General features: G+C 47.3%; 1 protein-coding gene across 4 annotated transcripts in view; it reads right to left on the bottom strand.

Annotated features, from left to right (window-relative positions):
- Positions 1 to 16,718, bottom strand: part of EDAR (ectodysplasin A receptor) — a 101,716-nt gene that overhangs the window by 69,765 nt on the left and 15,233 nt on the right. For 2 of the 4 annotated variants that reach the window (XM_023190390.2, XM_023190391.2), the window contains exon 1: positions 9,360 to 9,526. The exons of the other annotated variants lie outside the window; for them this stretch is intronic. In XM_023190390.2, coding sequence (XP_023046158.2) covers positions 9,360 to 9,485 — 126 coding nt within the window. In that variant the 5' untranslated portion in view covers positions 9,486 to 9,526. Of the gene's footprint in view, positions 1 to 9,359; positions 9,527 to 16,718 lie in introns of those variants that run through there. 4 annotated transcript variants of the gene reach the window in all.

Genomic DNA, 16,718 nt, shown 5'->3' with positions numbered 1-16,718 from the left:
TACAAAAAAAATAGCCGGGCGTGGTGGCAGGCGCCTGTAGTCCCAGCTACTCGGGAGGCTGAGGCAGAAGAATGGTGTGAACCTGGGAGGCAGAGCTTGCAATGAGTCGAGATCGTGCCACTGCACTCCAGCCTGGGCGACAGATCGAGACTCTGTCTCAAAAAAATAAATTAAATTAAATTAAATTAAAGCACTGTTTTGGCTACTTGTGGTTTGACCATTTCATTCCCTATTGTCCTAATTATTCTTAACAACAGCCTTTTTAATGGACTGAAGTATCCCATCATATGAACAAGCCATAATTAAATCAACCAATCCCCTAATGTTTGCCCTTCAGGTTGGTTCCCAATTTTCACCATCATAAATACAGTTGCAATGAACATCTTTGTGCCTGGCTGGAGATGCCCTTTTTATACATTCTGAAGAGCAGAAGTTAAAGGGCATGAGAGTGTTATGATGCCTGTAGAGGTGTCCTCTAAAACTTGGAGATGACTTTGGTTTGGTTTCAGGTAGCAACACCATTTGGTTTAGAATACTGGCATTTCTGATGCCACTGAAATCCCTCCATGTCGTCCGCTAGCGCTACACCAAGAGTCTCTCACGCCAGCAGGTTCTGATGTTTACCAGTACATTCTGGGTAGCCAAGAAACTTCACATGACATTGAAATCTGGCAAGGCGCAAGGCTCCCTTGGGTGCTTTTCTGGTTAGATGGTTGACTGACAGTGAAATTTCCCTCATAGATGCTTGATTGTGGGCAGTTCCTTCCATCTGCTCAGCCGCCTTCTTGTGTCACCAGAATTTGCTGAAAATATTTGGGTTATGATTCATTCTGCATATCCCTCCTTGTCCTGGACTTTTACGATTAGGATCCCAAGTTTTGAAGCTCAGCAGAAAAGGCGAAGGCTCTTTTTTTTTTTTTGAGACAGAGTTTTGTTCTTGTTGCCCAGGCTGGGGTGCAATGGCACGATCTCAGCACAGCGCAACCTCCGCCTCCCAGGTTCAAGCGATTCTCCTGCATCAGCCTCCCGAGTAGCTGGGATTACAGGTGCCCACCATCATGCCCGGCTAATTTTTTGTATTTTCAGTGGAGACAGGGTTTCTCCATGTTGGTTAGGCTGGTGTCAAACTCCCGACCTCAGGTGATCTGCCTGCCTCGGCCTCCCGAAGTGCTGGAATTACAGGCGTGAGCCACCACGCCCAGCCAAGGCCCTCTAACTATAGGATTTGCATTTCTACACTTTCCCCAGGCCTTAATTCCTTGAAATCTAAGTGAGGTAACTGGCCTGGGTGCCACTGACAGCCAGTTCCAGCCCTCACACTGCAGCTCCACCAAATTTCTGGTGGGCTCCCAGGTAGCTGTTCACCTTCACTTCATGAGACAGAGCAAAGCCTGTTGTTTATCGGCAGAGATGACCCTGTTTGAACTCTCATGCGGAAGCCAAAGGTCTTAGTCACTGGTTTAGGAAGTCACGGGCAGGTAATGCCATCTGTTTGGGCATATCTAATCACTGTTTTGGTTTCTCATGACAGTCCTTCAAATAGAGAGCTATAAATCAAGTGGCCCCAGGCTCATGGAGGCCCCCCAAGGGGGCTGGATGGTTCTATCAGGTTCTGCCTGCCATCTGATTTCTTCACCCTCCTCTGCTGCAGAGGTCCTCAGGCTCAATGCTTCTGATCCACAGCCACACACCTGGATAAACGTGGGTTAAGTGTAGGTGCCTCCAACTGCATTTACAACATAATTGGTGTGGCCTTACAAACTATTTGATGCCCAAACCCCATCCCTCACCGGGCCTGCCAGGGGAGGCGAGCGGAGTTGAGGAGCCTCACAATCCGTGTTTTTTAATGCATCCGAGTTATTCCGAAGCAAAGGGTATTTCTTTCCCCTTTTGCTCCTCTAATTGATGCAGCTGTTGCCTAGCCTCATCTGCATTAAGCTAAATATTATGTTTTTGTAACGTTTTTGATCTTCATTAATTATAGCGCAGGAAAGCTGACAAAAGCAACCTGTCTCTTTAATATAAACAAGATTAATTGCACAGTTCCTGCACAAAATGAACTACCAGCCGTTTCACAAAAAATGCTTGTCTTTAAGCAGCCCTTCGGATTAAAAAAAATCAAAACTGTTACAGGAAGTGCCAAAGCTGCCAAATTACCATGCCCGTGAGCCTCACCCTCATTATCAGACTAAACGAACGCACACACCCCTGCACTTTCATCCTCCTCCAGGCCCAAGAAAAAGAAAGGCGGGAGAGAAAAAAAGGGCCTTTATACAAAGAAGTGTCTCTGAAGTCTGGAATGCACCCTGGCTGTTTGAAGACAAGATTTATACCTGACACCTTTCCTTAAGCTCACTGTTGAGACTCGCCTGTTTTCAAATCAACCGCAGACTGGCTGCTTGAGGTACTTCAGCTCGTAACGACCACATAATCTAAGATAAATACACAGGGAATTGCTATCACTTTCATTAATAACCATGAAATAGTCATTCCTTTAGCAGGAAAAAACAAAAAACAAAAACCCAGGCCAGTGCCTTCCGTGGGCTACGGCGGAAGGCTCACAGGGTGGGTTTGCTCAGGCAGGGGGCAGAACTGGGGGGCATGGCAAGACACTGGACCCAGGACGCACAGCATAGAGGGCAGAAGGACAGTGGGAGGGCACCCCACGGCCACCCCATTAGCAATGGCAGAGCCAGGAGTCAGTCTCTGTGGTTAAGAGGCCCCAGTCCAGCTCTCAGGCCTCTGCAGGTGACTTCTGTTGGAACACCCCAAGATATCTGGCCCAGGAGACCTAAAGCTCAAGAGCAAGGCTTCTGATTTTGCCGAATGTTGTGACCTTACGGCCACTTGGAAGTGTCAGCCAGAGATAGTGGGCTTTCCAGGCTCATGGCTGGCTGGGAAATGGCACCAAATTTGGGGCAGGTGACAACACAGTTCATGAGAGAACCTGAGAGCCACATCCACATCATAGAATGCCACTTCCCTGCAAGTCCTCATGAAGTGGCCTCCATGGCCAGTGGCTGAGGCCATTGGAATTGGCACCCATGAAGAATGGGACACTGTGCTCCCAAAATCATGCTTAGAAAGTGGGCTAGAGCCAGAAAAATATGTGTGTCAACACCAGCTCTCTGTGGCTTCCCATGAATTCCTGACTCTGGCACAGTTAGAATCGTGATTAATGCAGTGTACGTGCGGCATGCTGGTGGCAGGTGGCCCGAGGGAAGCCAAGGCTTCAGTAAAGCTGATGGGGCCGTTGCAAGGCCAAGTTTGTGCAGAGGGGCAGATGATGGCCTATGGAGCCGTGTGGTCTGGGATCTGGGAACTCTCATAGCCTTGTGGATGGAGAGATGATCTGGTGTTGGAGATTTGTTTTCCCAAAGAGCAAGACACGCAGCAGAGAAATCAGAGCTCCCCAGTGTCTGTAATGCAGGAGATGCTGTGCTGTGACTTGGGGCTCTCCCTGATCCAACCCAGTGCATGTCCTCCTGGGTCTTTCACGAACAGAATATTGCATCTTTCAATGCTTTGTTTCTCTGTGATGCTTAAAACCTGTGCCAAGATGACTCAGGTTGTCAGGTTTCCAAGGGACCTGGTTCTCACAGCAGTCATGGGACTGAGGGGAGCTGGGGCCTCACACACCCTTGGGCCTCCAGCCAGGCCAGTGCCAGATGTGGCGTGTGCCCTGGGACTCAGCTCTGGATACCCAGTGAATGGCTGCTGGGGCAGTGGGCAGTGGGGATTTTGCCTTTCCCCAGCGTACATCTGCCTTCTGAGAGCCAAATGTCTGCAGGGGATTCAGGAGCTTGATGAGGAGTGCTGGCTGAAAATGAGAAAGACGTGTCTTCCGAGACACCAACTTTTCCACAGATCTCTCAAGAAACTCAAGCCTTCTCTAAACACACTTACACATACATACGAGCACACACGTATCCAAGCAAAACCAACACCTGCCCTACATGACATTCTCCATCCTAGACCATGTTACGCAGTGCTATACTACATGGTCCCTTTCCACTTAAAACATGCTAGTCTGCAGCCACTCAGTCAATGTCATGATGCACTAACGCGGCCACGGTGGCCCTGAGAAAGCAGTGCCCTCCCAAGAGGGAGGCTGGGTGCTGACCTGTCCACCCTGCACACCCTGTGGCTGGGTCCACTGATAGGACAGGGTGCTAAGAGGAGCGGGGTGGCGATTCCAGCCCTGGTTCAGTCTGGCCTGGGTGTCCTGGCAACCACCAGTTATCCCCGGGGTTGCAGTTTCTCTATTTGTCCACAGCAGCCCCAAACTGAGGGTCCCCCAAGGTTTCAACTCTGTGGTTTTAGGATCTGGTTTGACACTTTCCTAAGAGATTGTCTGAACAAAAAAAGTGATCACTGCCTCAGAATGTTTAGTTGGGGGTGGTCTATGTTCTCAAGATGCTCTTGCTGATGAATGCCTCTATGGGTTCACCTGTGGTGCTCCCCCAAAATACAGGATACCAGAATTTTTCAGAGCAGGCAAAGAATGAGTATAATCTGGAATGTTTGGAAGATGGGGGCATGAGGAGCCAGGGCAGGGTGCACACCTGTCTCTGCTGGCCCGTCAGCCAGCAGAAGAGTGGATGACAACTTCCACCACACTGGCTCAGTCACTGATAGGTTTTTCCATTTTTTTCATATTTTCCTGATTATAAAAACAGTATATACTAATTGTAAAAAGTTTTCAAATATGTCAAAGTATAAAGAAGAAAACTAAAAATCACTGCTGGTCCTACCATATGGAAATGTTATTGAGATTTTGATATATTTCCTTTTATTATGTATAGATATATAGATACATCATTAGGAGTCATATTGTATATCGAGTTTTATATCCTGTTTGCTTAATGATTTAATGAGCCTCTTCATTTGAAATACTCTTCAGGAACATGGCTGTATAGTATTCCACCATGTGGATGTACCAAGAGTATCCCCCAAGGCTGGACATTCAACTTTATTTCAATGTTTTTCGCTGTTATAATAAATGCCACAATGTACATAAAAGACACAGTGGACAGACTTCTAATTATTTCCTTAGAATAGAGTCCCAGTGGTCAAATTGTTGGATCAGAGGTCAGGCGTATAAATGAATGGCGTGTGAGCACACATGGATGCAGAAATGCTCGGCCACCTCCCGACCAGCACTGGAGCAGGCCCTGCAGAGTGGCTCCCGCTGCGGAAACTTTGGGCCTGACCCTGACTGGGTTTTGGAGGCCCAGAGAGAAAAAGAAGAATGACCACAATTTTTAATGAAAGAATAAAGAAACAGATTCAAGAAAGGGAAGAGTTGCCGGCCCTTTCCCTCCCTAAATAATTAAGAGAGGGAGACACACTGCAGCCTGGGGACCTCTGTCCTCAGGACACACTAGTCTAGGCTGCCCTCCCCTCGCTCACTCAGGGGCATCCGGTGCACCCACCAGTGGAGGCAGGCAGGGAGGAGCCAGCATTGGAGCACAGCTTCTCTGGGACCAGCCACCCTCCTTGGCCGTCCTGCCCTGCTCACAGCCAGGCCCTCTTCAGAAGGAGGTAGAGCTCCTGGTTCCCGCTGCCTACATCAGATTTATGTGCCAAAGGTCGAACTACTCTTTTGGTTATGGACGTTCTGCAAAAACAGATACTTACATTAAATAAGCACTCATTGGCAGATGGTGTTATAGTTATGTTTTCTTTTCTGAAACTCTGTGGTCAGAACGCATTCATTCTCATGCAAGGGGCCTTGGGCTCAACTCAGCCTTGGGTGGGCGCAGAAAAGCCTGGGGGAGGCTTCCTGGAAGAGGTAAGAAGTGATCAGGCCCGTGTTGGGTCTTTTAACCTGCTGTTGCTCTCTCATGGCCTAAGTCCGGGGAGAGAGACCCTTGCTTCACACTAATGGCCCCTGTGCTGGAAACGAATGGAAGCAGTGAGTCCACAGCAAGCATGGCTGGGCCAACTCTCATTTTTCCAAGTTAATATTTGTAAGAAAACCTCTAGTTGTGTTCAGGGAAATCAAAGAGAGGAAGCGCAGCTGTAAGTTAAGTCATGAGCTGTTTCTCCTGACACCTCTCCCAGAATCTAACAGTTTGGATAAAATCCTGGACGGACTTTTTTCCTTGTGTAAATTACAGAAGGAAATCCACAAAGATGTCCAAGCGAGACTGTGAACTTCCTGTCTAGGCAGCCCCCAGGCTTTCCTTAGGGTTCCCTGATGGCAGATAGTGCATTGCAGATTGCATTGAGATGCTCAGACACTTTCACATCCTTTCACACACGTGAACCAAAGTTCATTCGCAGGAAAATCTTATGAAATAGATAGGTTGTGTTGTCCCTGTCCTACAGATAATGAAATGGAGGATTAAAGAGTTTGGGATAATTGTCAAAGCTCAAACAACCAGTAAGTGATGCAAAAGGAACGCAATCCAAGGGCTTTCCATGCAAAGGCCAGCTCTTCCTGGCATGACACCATCGCACACACGCTCTTTTCAAGATCAACCGCAGTACCATTCTGTCCAAGAGACTCAACAGAATGATGCTGAATTAAAAGCACAAATCCAAAGCTCCTCACTCTTTAATGGTTTTGTCAAAGATCTACAAACAAGAGATCTGCAGGTTCTAAGATAAGGAGAGATAGCTACAGAGATGCCGAGGACGGGGAGGCTGACTGTGCACTTGTCTTACCCTTGTCAGGAACATCTGTGCCAGTGATCAATCGAACTGAATAAAGTCCGGTGGCTCTGTGTCAGTGAAGTTCACTCATTGTCACTTGTAAGTCCCCTGTCCAGCCCTGCAGAGGCCACAAACCGCTGTACACCCCTAACTTCAACCGCTTGAGTGTGTGCACGAGTCGTACAACAAAGACATATTCCAGTTTTGGGAAAATACATCTGAAGTTTTACATGATGTATTATTATCTGAAATTCTGTGGCCAATGTAAAAGGGCTACATAAGCAAAAATCATCACGCACCACACACTGTTTAATTGTTCATAGCAACGATGAGAAAAGAATTCAGTTTGCTTTCAAGGGCCCTTCAAATCTGTTTCTAGGATGCCCAAAGCCGACGTTCTAAAATTTAAGAAGATTCGAATTGTAAAAATTGCACAAGGACATTTAAAAGAAATTAAGCTTTCTATTTGAAAGTGGATTCACGTGCACTTGTTTGTGATAATACAGAGATAATACAGATAATACAGAGAGATCCCATGTCCCCCATTACCCAGTGTACCCCAATGGTTTCGTCTTGTAAAATTACAGGATGATAGCACCTGCACAGTCAGATGTGGACAGCAATATAGTCAAGATAGAAGACAATTACAAGAGGGGTTTTAGAGACTCCGTTTTATAAAACTCCATGATCTGCAAAAGCCAGCAGCCCTCTCAACAGAAGAATGAACCTGGGAGCTCTGCAGAATGTTGCGGCCAATTCTGGGCAATTCCCAGGCTGTGGGTATCACAGGACTGCCTGGCCTGGGGCCTGCAACCTGCAAAGAGGGACCCTTCCATCTGTAGACTCTTCCTTCTCTTGGGAAGATGAGGCAGAGGGAGGAAAGTGTGAGCTAGCTGGAGAGACACCCACACACTCAGAAGCAGATGACCATGGACCGAGGAGCCAGTAGGGACAGCTCTGGCTGGAGCACGGGCCAATCCCGGACTCACTTCTTGCACCGTTTTCCTCAATCATCAGCTGAGGCAGCTGAGCCTGGCACTGTCCAGGACTATGGCCGCTGTGGCTGCCGAGCCTGAACTGTGGCCAGTGTCCCTGAAGCACTGAGTTTCTCATATTAATGAATTCTACTTAATTTAAATTTAAACAGACATATGACATATGGCTGTGCCTACCCCACTGGGCAGCACAGAAGATAGTCTTTCAGATCGCTCCCACCCCCTGAAATGTTCTTATAATTAAAAACATCCAGGCTTATATAGATGGGGCATGTTTTTTATTTACTCCTGGGGAAACTGAGACTCTGAGAGATCCAGGACTTTCCTGAGGTCCCACCGGTGAGCTGTGCTATAGCCAGAAGCCCCTGCCAGGTCATCTGGACTCCAGTTCAAATCTCAGTCTCTGCCACATGATGCCACGGCTCAAAAGCAGTCCCACTAACAGGGAACTGTGACGAAAAGGGATCAGGTCATGGAGCTGTTTATCCTTCCCTAGACTGAAGAGGAAACCCAAAATATGAGAAATAAAAGTCCCTACTCTAAACTAACAGGAAATCAGGTACTTTGGGGGGAAAAAAACCCCAACAAAATCCAAAAACCCAACCAAACCAGTCACCAGTGAGTGAAATGAGGATAATCTTTTAACAACAAAGGGACTGCTGTTTAAAGAACTAGCTTTCTCTGAGCAAATGGAGCAGCAAATAGCACTCCAATTCCAGAAAGAAAAAGTGCTGGAGGCGTGTCCACAGGAGAGCTTCCCAGTGCTGGAATCCACACTCTCCCTTACGCCACACTCGGTGCTCACTAAGTGACAGCAGACAGCAGCCGTTGGCTTGCTTCTGCCCATAGAGCTGAGGTTCCTAACCAGAAGACCTTCCAGAGAGCCACAGACCCCAAATGTTTGGAAATAATTCCACAAACCGTGTAGCATGACAAAACATACTTAACAACAACACATCTGGAATAAGGAACAATTCATTAATTCTAATTAAATCATACAAAGTTCAGCTTAACATTTAAATATTTTTAAATGATCTAAGACTCTCTTCAAAAGCACAACCTGCCTTTTACGTGAACATTCTAAAAACTTACTTTAATATTCCCCCGAACATTTTTTAATTATGCCACCCACTCAGAAAAGTGTGTGTGTGCATGAAGCACGTGTGCGTGTGTGCGTGCGTGTGTGTGTGTGTGTGTGTGTGAAGGGTAGTGGTTTTTTTTTTTTTTTTTTTTGAGTGTCCAGAGTGTCATGATTACATCTTTTAATGATAATAAATGGGCCAGGCGTGGTGGCTCACGCCTGTGATCCCAGCACTTTGGGAGGCAGAGGCAGGCAGATCACGAGGTCAGGAGATCGAGACCATCCTGGCTAACATGGTGAAACCCCATCTCTACTAAAAATACAAAAGCAAAATTAGCCGGGCGTGGTGGCAGGCGCCTGTAGTCCCAGCTACTCAGGAGGCCGAGGCAGGAGAACAACGTGAACCTGGGAGGCCGAGATCACGCCACTGCACCCCAGCCTGGGAGACAGAGCGAGATTTCGTCTGAAAAAAAAAAAAAAGATAATAAATGACCCAGTTGTTCCCAGATACAGGTCTTTTGGGGAGAGAAAGACATTACCGACAGGAAGATCCTTAGAAGGTTTTTACCCCATCAGGATTTTCTCCTCTTTGGCTCTATTGGCTTTGGGTCTTTTCCTCTTACCTTTGGGTGTCTGTGTGCCTCCTTCCTTCTCATTTGGGTGACTGCTGCAGTGGGAGAGCTGGGCACTTTCCCTAGGTGTGTAGTAATTGGGGTTTGATGTAGGAGAGGTGTGACTGCTTTGTGCATTGATGTGGTGGTGGGGGGCTGGGGTTTTAGCACATCACAGGAAATTCAAGATGGGCCTTTTGATGTGCAGCACCCTCCCCTTCCCTCCTGCATCATGTACTCTCCCTCCACTTTTCCCTTCTGTTCTCCCCCCTCTCCCCCCAAGGCAAAGATGTATTTCCTGAAAACTGGAAAAACCAGGTACTATCAACCTCAAATCAGTGCCAATTAAATTATTAAATTCAGTTATAAAATTCGGGCCTTGTCCCTCATCTCTGAGTGACACCTTCCATTTTACAACCGGGGCTGTTAATACCACAATTAAAACATTCAATATCACCATATCCTTGGATCTAAAGCAGTTTATAGCCTTGAACTTCTGTAAAGAAAGTCATTAACATATCAAGGTGTTTTGATAAGACCAACTTTGAAGCAAGCCTCTCTTCCTGGTCTTTTATCCCCTCTGCCATCTTATGTATCAAATTTCAAGAATGCAAAGACCTATCTGCCTAGCATGTTGTTGCCTACTCAAGTTCTGTCTTTGTTATTTCTGTTATCAATATTTTAAAGTCAGATGATCTTTGCAATTAACACATGAACTTTGGGTGAAGGGTTTAGATTTACTATGCTGAGACTGGCATTAAGTTCCTTCAAAGCTTTAAGAAATGCAGGGGCATTGGAGGCCAGTCACAGGCGGAGCTCCTGTGGAGTGACTCCTCACAGGGCACAGGAAGTCCTATGCCTTATGTCACAGGCCCCAGTGCAGTTATGCAGGGTTAGAGCATGTGGTCTCAGCCATACCCTGTGCTCTTTCAACCTGAAGACTATGAGGAGATGGTCATCTTCTGTCTGGACAGAAGTTATCAGAGAGTTCTGCGGTGCCCAAGTGCATTCAAATAGTAAGGAAACCCTACTGACTTCAGGAACACTACTGTGTTTGGTTATAGGGTTTCTGAGAAACTGAGCTTCAGCTGTGTTGACTCTGCCTGTGGAGAAGGGCGCCCCAAGCTACTGAGCCCACATGCAGGGCTCCCTGCTGGCAGAGGCCAAGTGCCATCCCTGGCAGCAAGCACAGTAGAGGCAGGATTGGCTGCCTGGGTACCACTATCCTTGGCTAAACTGCCGAGTAGGGCAAACAACTCCACAAACATGATGAAGCGAAAGGAAGTCAGAGCAGGACCCTCTTTACTGGAGTCTGTCCCAAAGACCAGCCAATGTGGTTTTTGTTTTGTTTTGTTTTTTTGGAGACGGAGTCTCACTCTGTTGCCGAGGCTGGAGTGCAGTGGTGCAATCTTGGCTCACTGAAACTTTTGCTCCTCAGGTTCAAGCAATTCTCCTGCCTCAGCCTCCCAAGTAGCTGGAATTACAGGCACCCGCCAACTTGCCAAGCTAATTTTTGTATTTTTAGTAGAGATGGGGTTTTGCCATGTTGGCCAGGCTGATTTTGAACTCCTGACCTCAATTGATCCACCTGCCTTGGCCTCCTAAAGTGCTGGGATTACAGGCATGAGGCACTGCACCCGGCCAAATTATGTTTTTGAGATCAAGTCCCTGGGATAATCAGTTGTAGGTTCATATTTCACAGGGAAAAACAGAAAAAAAAAATGAAGAATATCAAAGGCTGGAATTTTCTTTTACTTCAATAGTTCATGTTGTCCCTGAGGTTGCAGCAAATGTGCTGTAGAAAATGGTTTGAGGGCTTGTGGGCTAAGAGCAGGAGCAGAGGAAGGGGAAGCCTGCTATTCTCCAGGCCTTTAAAGTTTATGTTTACAGCTCTCCTACTTGTCTTTTTATCCTTTTTTATTATCAAAGAGGTTTACAACAGTCCTGTGCACAACAAGTGACTTCCTAGTTTTTCTGCCAAAACGGGGTGGCTATAAAACTTGAAAGAGCAGGGGGCTGTCCATGCCTGACAGAGTGTGTCTTTGTAGAAAAATTTAAGGTGATTTTGATCCTTTAATTGCTTCAATTTTACTTCATAAACCAATTTCTTTTCCCCTTATCCCTCAAAGCTTCCGATAACACAATCTATTGGGAAAAACCAGACGGTGGATTTCTGCTTGTTTGAGAGCTTCATAGGTGGATATTTTTTAAAAGGAAAGTTAGAACCCACCAAGATAAATTTCTCTTCATGTAACAATGTTACTGAGAGCAGTGACTTCACAGAAACAAAAGATGGAAAACCCTCAAGATTAGTGAGTCTAAGACCTGTCAAATCCAGCTTTGCGGAGACAGAGGGCCCCAGCCACAGGGGTAGAAAACAGCTCATGCACACAGAACAGGACGCGTGGAGAGATCATAGAGAGACATGTTATTGAGCCTAGGCTATGGGCCCACTGTCCCAAGAACGCCTCAGTCCCAGGCCCTGGGCGGAAGGTCAGCCTGGCATGCAGCTGAGTGCTGCACAGGGACAATATCATCTGATTTTCACAGCAACCACCTGGCGAAGGCACTGTCATTGTTCTCACTTTAGTGGAAACTGTCTCTTCTCAAAGTGGGGTCCACATACCAGCTGCATCAGTACCGCCTGACAGCCTGTTGGAAATGAAGAACCTGGAGTACCCTAGATCCACTAAATCAGGGCTGACCCAGACATACTTCAACATTTGAGATGGAATGCTTTAGCTCATAGGTCTCCAAGCCTTTTTTTTTTTTTTTTTGGATTCTGCATCCCGAATAGAAAAATAATTGTGCATGCATCCTTTTGACTGTTGAAACTTTGCAAACCAGGGATGTAGCGTTTTCTGTTCGGTCTGGGGAGGTTTCCCCCTAGCAGTTCTAACCAGGAGGAGGTAACACAGAGCCCATAGAAACACTCTGGCTTGTTAAGAGTTGGAGCAGAAGGGTGGTAGGCATGCTCAGAGGGCAAGCCAAGGCTACAGGTGACCAGTCTGTCTGTTGGGCCTCCTGATCACAGGCATGGTGTCAGGGAAGAAGTGAGCTGGCACTTTTTTCTGCACTGCTGTGCACAGAACTTGCCCCCTTTACTCTGGATAGCCCTGGTAAAGCTGGATGCTGATACAAAAAGTCATCGAACACTAGGAAATAAGGTCATGTGGAAGGAAACTAGCTTTCCAGGGACCCAGGCCAGCCTGAGATGATGTCATCTCCAGGGGCGTGTACCTGAGCTTCACTCTGCTATGCACTATTTGGCCAAATCCCAGTCACGGTAGGGTTACACGTTAGCTTGCAGATTTTAGCCTGATAAAAAAGACAACCACAAAGTTTATAAGACTTCATTGCTCTGTGGGACCTTAAGCAGTTTTGTTATCCTAACTTACTCCGTTCCTCAGATGCTCCTGGAATCAGCGAGGCCACCTCAAGGGATCCCTCATTAAGCAGCTGAATGAGTCCCTGATGCACAGTCAGTTTATGTTGTGTGACAGTCATGGTTTTAGCTCCTTGAGAATTGGATTCAACACGGCTGATGAAGAGAGAAGTCTCCTCTGCTCTATGCTGCTCTTGATCTCTGGCGGCTGAACCTTGGCTTTGACAACCTTCTTTTTTTTCCGCTCTTCTCTCTGCCCTCAGCTCCAACCTCCGCCCCACCTGTTTTTAGATATGCACTTTGACTCTGTCTTTCCAAGACCTCACTTGAAATTACCCACTTTCTTGGTCTTGTTCTTGCTGCTATTGATCCGTATGTGCTGGCTAAGTTCAGATGGTTGTGTCTCCGGTGAGAGGAGAATGATTAATGAACTCAGGAATCATGCATTTTTCAAATGTTTACGGGCAGACACCACGCCAGGCCTCCAAAGGCATACAGGTCCTGGCCCCGAGGACTCGGTGAGGAGGTTGGCATGAGGCAGACCTTTATATGCTATTCACAGAGGGCTGTAAAAGGGGGGTCATTCTGTTTCAATTTCGTTTTTATTCCCTTTATTTCTCAAACTAATTTTTCATTAAGTACAGGAATTTTGCTTTGAGTCATTTAAAGAAAAGATTTTTATTAAGTGCTTACTAAAGGCACAACGCCATCTCTGTGCTGAAAGAATATATAAAAGAAGTGAAAGATGTGTGAGCTGCAGTCCCAGCAGCCTCAGTAGCTAGCTGGAAAGACAGAAACATGTAAAAAAAAAAAAAAAAAAAAAGTCAAACAAAAATACAGGCCGTGCACGGTGGCTCACGCCTGTAATCCCAGCACTTTGGGAGGCCGAGATGGGTGGATCACGAAGTCAGGAGATGGAGACCATCCTGGCTAACACGGTGAAACCCCGTCTCTACTAAAAATACAAAAAAATTAGCCAGGTGTGGTGGTGGGCACCTGTAGTCCCAGCTACTTGGGAGGCTGAGGCAGGAGAATGGCATGAACCCGGGAGGCGGAGCTTGCAGTGAGCCGAGATCGTGCCACTGCACTCCAGCCTGGGCAACAGAGCGAGACTATGTCTCAAAACAAACAAACAAACAAACAAAAAAACCCCCAAAAAACAAAACGAAACAAAACAAAAACCCCAAAATATTAATAACAATGCAAGGCAGTGTGTGATGAAGAGCTAATTTGTGCAGGGATCCAAAAGGGGGCAAAAGAATCACTGAGTTAGGGAACGCTTCAAGGAGAATCCAGAGTTCAATCTGGGTCATAAGAACATACAACTCAGATGTCTTTAAACATTTCTTTAAACACAGTTAAAAGTGGGGAAATTGCTAATGGAGGGGCTTGCCGGCCCAGCACAGGCTTTGGTGACATCTGAGCCTTAGCTGTGTGGGTGACATGATGAATCTGGCACTTTCCCCTGTGGAAAATGACGGATAGGTAGTGGGACCTCATCCTGCAGAATGTTGCTGCTTGAACTTTGCACTGAGAGGGGAGCATCGCCTGGGAGCTCCTCAGAGCTGGAAAATCTTAGGTCCTACCTGAGGCCCAGTGGGTCAGAATCTGCCTTTTTTAGCAGAACCCCAGGTGGTACGCATTTGAGTTAAAGAAGCTTCTTTAGGACACCAGGAGACACAAGATGTTTGCAGTCAGTGACAGGATGCAGGAAATATTTCAGGACTATTAATCTACAAATGGTGTGTAAAGGTTAGTGCGAAGAGAACCTGGGAGCCCAGAGTTCACCTAGGAGTCTGTTTCAGAGGCTGAGATACGAAGTGAGGAGGATCCTCACATCACCTTGGTTATATGGAGGCACAGGGAGGGCAGGACACCGAGTAGAGATGGTCTGGGAGCTGGAGCCCCTGGACGGTGCCCAGGGAACCTGGCTGGGCAGGGAGGTGGACGGGAGTGGAGGCAGGCCACACAGCACTGGGCCCAGGGAGAGAGAATAACCAGGGTGGGGCAGGGGACCAAGGCCCAAGATTCTGCGAATACTTCGCTTCCTTCCTGCTCAGGGGATAGGAAGAGGGCCCAGTGGGTTAGACAGAAAAACCATAAGGTAGAAAGAATAAAAGCTAGCACGATGTTTACTTGCAGGTTTTTTTTTTTTTTGAGACGGAGTCTTGCTCTGTCGCCTGGGCTGGAGTGCAGTGGCCGGATCTCAGCTCACTGCAAGCTCCGCCTCCCGGGTTCACGCCATTCTCCTGCCTCAGCCTCCCGAGTAGCTGGGACTACAGATGCCCACCACCTCGCCCGGCTAGTTTTTTGTATTTTTTAGTAGAGACGGGGTTTCACCGTGTTAGCCAGGATGGTCTCGATCTTCTGACCTCGTGATCCGCCCGTCTCGGCCTCACTTGCAGGTTTTTAAAAGATATTTTACTAGAATTTCCATAAGCCTAGAATTTCACTCCATGAAGATAAGTTCAGAAAACACACTTAAATTTGTTCATGGCACCAATAAAAGCAGGCTCACTAAACAGATGTTTAACCTGGAGAATAGCCTACATGACTGAACAAATACAAGTGATACATTTGCTAATTCTTTTCTTTCTCTGTGGAAATAACTACTGTTCAGCAAAACAACCTAACTCGTGGAAGAGTTCCAAAGATCACAGAGGATCTGGATTGATGCTGTGTCCTGCTGTGGAGATGAGGGGACAGGGGATGATGCTGATGGTGGGGAAATCACAGGGTCCGACGGGACCGGGCTCACTGGGGCATTCTTCACCCCTCCAACTCAGTCCTGGTGCCTGGGCCACATCCTGGGCAGGCGGTCAGGCCCTGATGGTGCTGGCTACATGTTTTCTGTCTCCAACTGAATTCCTTGTTCTGTGAGGGTGGGAATCATCTTTATATTTCTGTGCCTTTCTTCCAGCATCTAGGAACTTGGCTCTTCAAAGAGTGGTCCCTGGGATGCACTGCATTACGCAGGAGCTTGATAGAAATGCCAAATTTCAGGCCACACCCGAGACCTCCGGTATTAAAATCTGCATTGTAACAAGACCCCCAGGTGATTTGCGTGCACATCACATTTTCAGGTTATGACTCCAGAAGGAGGACTCTCAACCCTGCCCACACACTAGCATCACCAGGGGAGACTTAAAACTAGGCATCAGTCCTTTTGAAACTCCCCAGGCATTCTAGCAGAGAGCTGAGTAAATGTTTGGTAAATAAATGCCCAGAATGAATGAAGGTGTGAGGGTGAGAGTGTGAGGGCTAAGAGGAAGAGTATTAGAGATAGGATCAGCTCTCTCATTTTATGGAAGAAGAAACTGAGGCCCAGAGATTTAGGGCGATTTGCCTACGGTTACACAGAAGTTAAAGAGGAGTTGGCATTAGAAGTCAGGTGTTGTGGTTTATAACACGAACACAAACTCTTTGATACCACCTTCAAAAGGTGGAGCCTAATTCCTCTCCCTGTGAGAACGGGCTGGATTTTAGTGACTCATTTCTAGTCAACAGAAAAAAGGGCGGAAGGGACAGTGCAATTACAGAGACCAGGTCACCAAAGGCACTGAGCTTCCTGCTCTGCCCTGGCTGCTGCTCAGTCACTTAGGGGCAACATAGGAGCAGCCATGGGGAGCTCCTGTGGCAGGGAGCTGAGGCCTCCTGCCCGCAGCCACTTGCGAGGCCTCCGGATGTGGGTCCTCTGGCCTGGCCTGGCCCGCAGATGTTGTAGCCCAGCCGACTGCAGCCTCAGGAGGGACCCTGAGCCAGAACCACCCAGCGGAGCCGCTCCCTGATTCCTGACCCTCAGAAGCTGTGAAACGGTCACGTTTGTTGTTTTAAGCAGCTACATGTTGGGGTCATTTATTACACAGCACAGATGACTAATACGCCTTCCAGTCCTTTGCTGTTTCAGCCACACCCCTGTAAGAGACCAGCTTCTGTTCCACAGAACTTCAATAGCCAAGCCGGCCCAGTTCTCAACAAGCTTAGGA

The sequence above is a fragment of the Piliocolobus tephrosceles genome, chromosome 15 (genome assembly GCF_002776525.5).
Source record: "Piliocolobus tephrosceles isolate RC106 chromosome 15, ASM277652v3, whole genome shotgun sequence".
In the NCBI taxonomy this organism is placed as follows: Eukaryota; Metazoa; Chordata; class Mammalia; order Primates; family Cercopithecidae; genus Piliocolobus; species Piliocolobus tephrosceles.
This window is presented reverse-complemented; position numbering and strand designations above follow the sequence as displayed.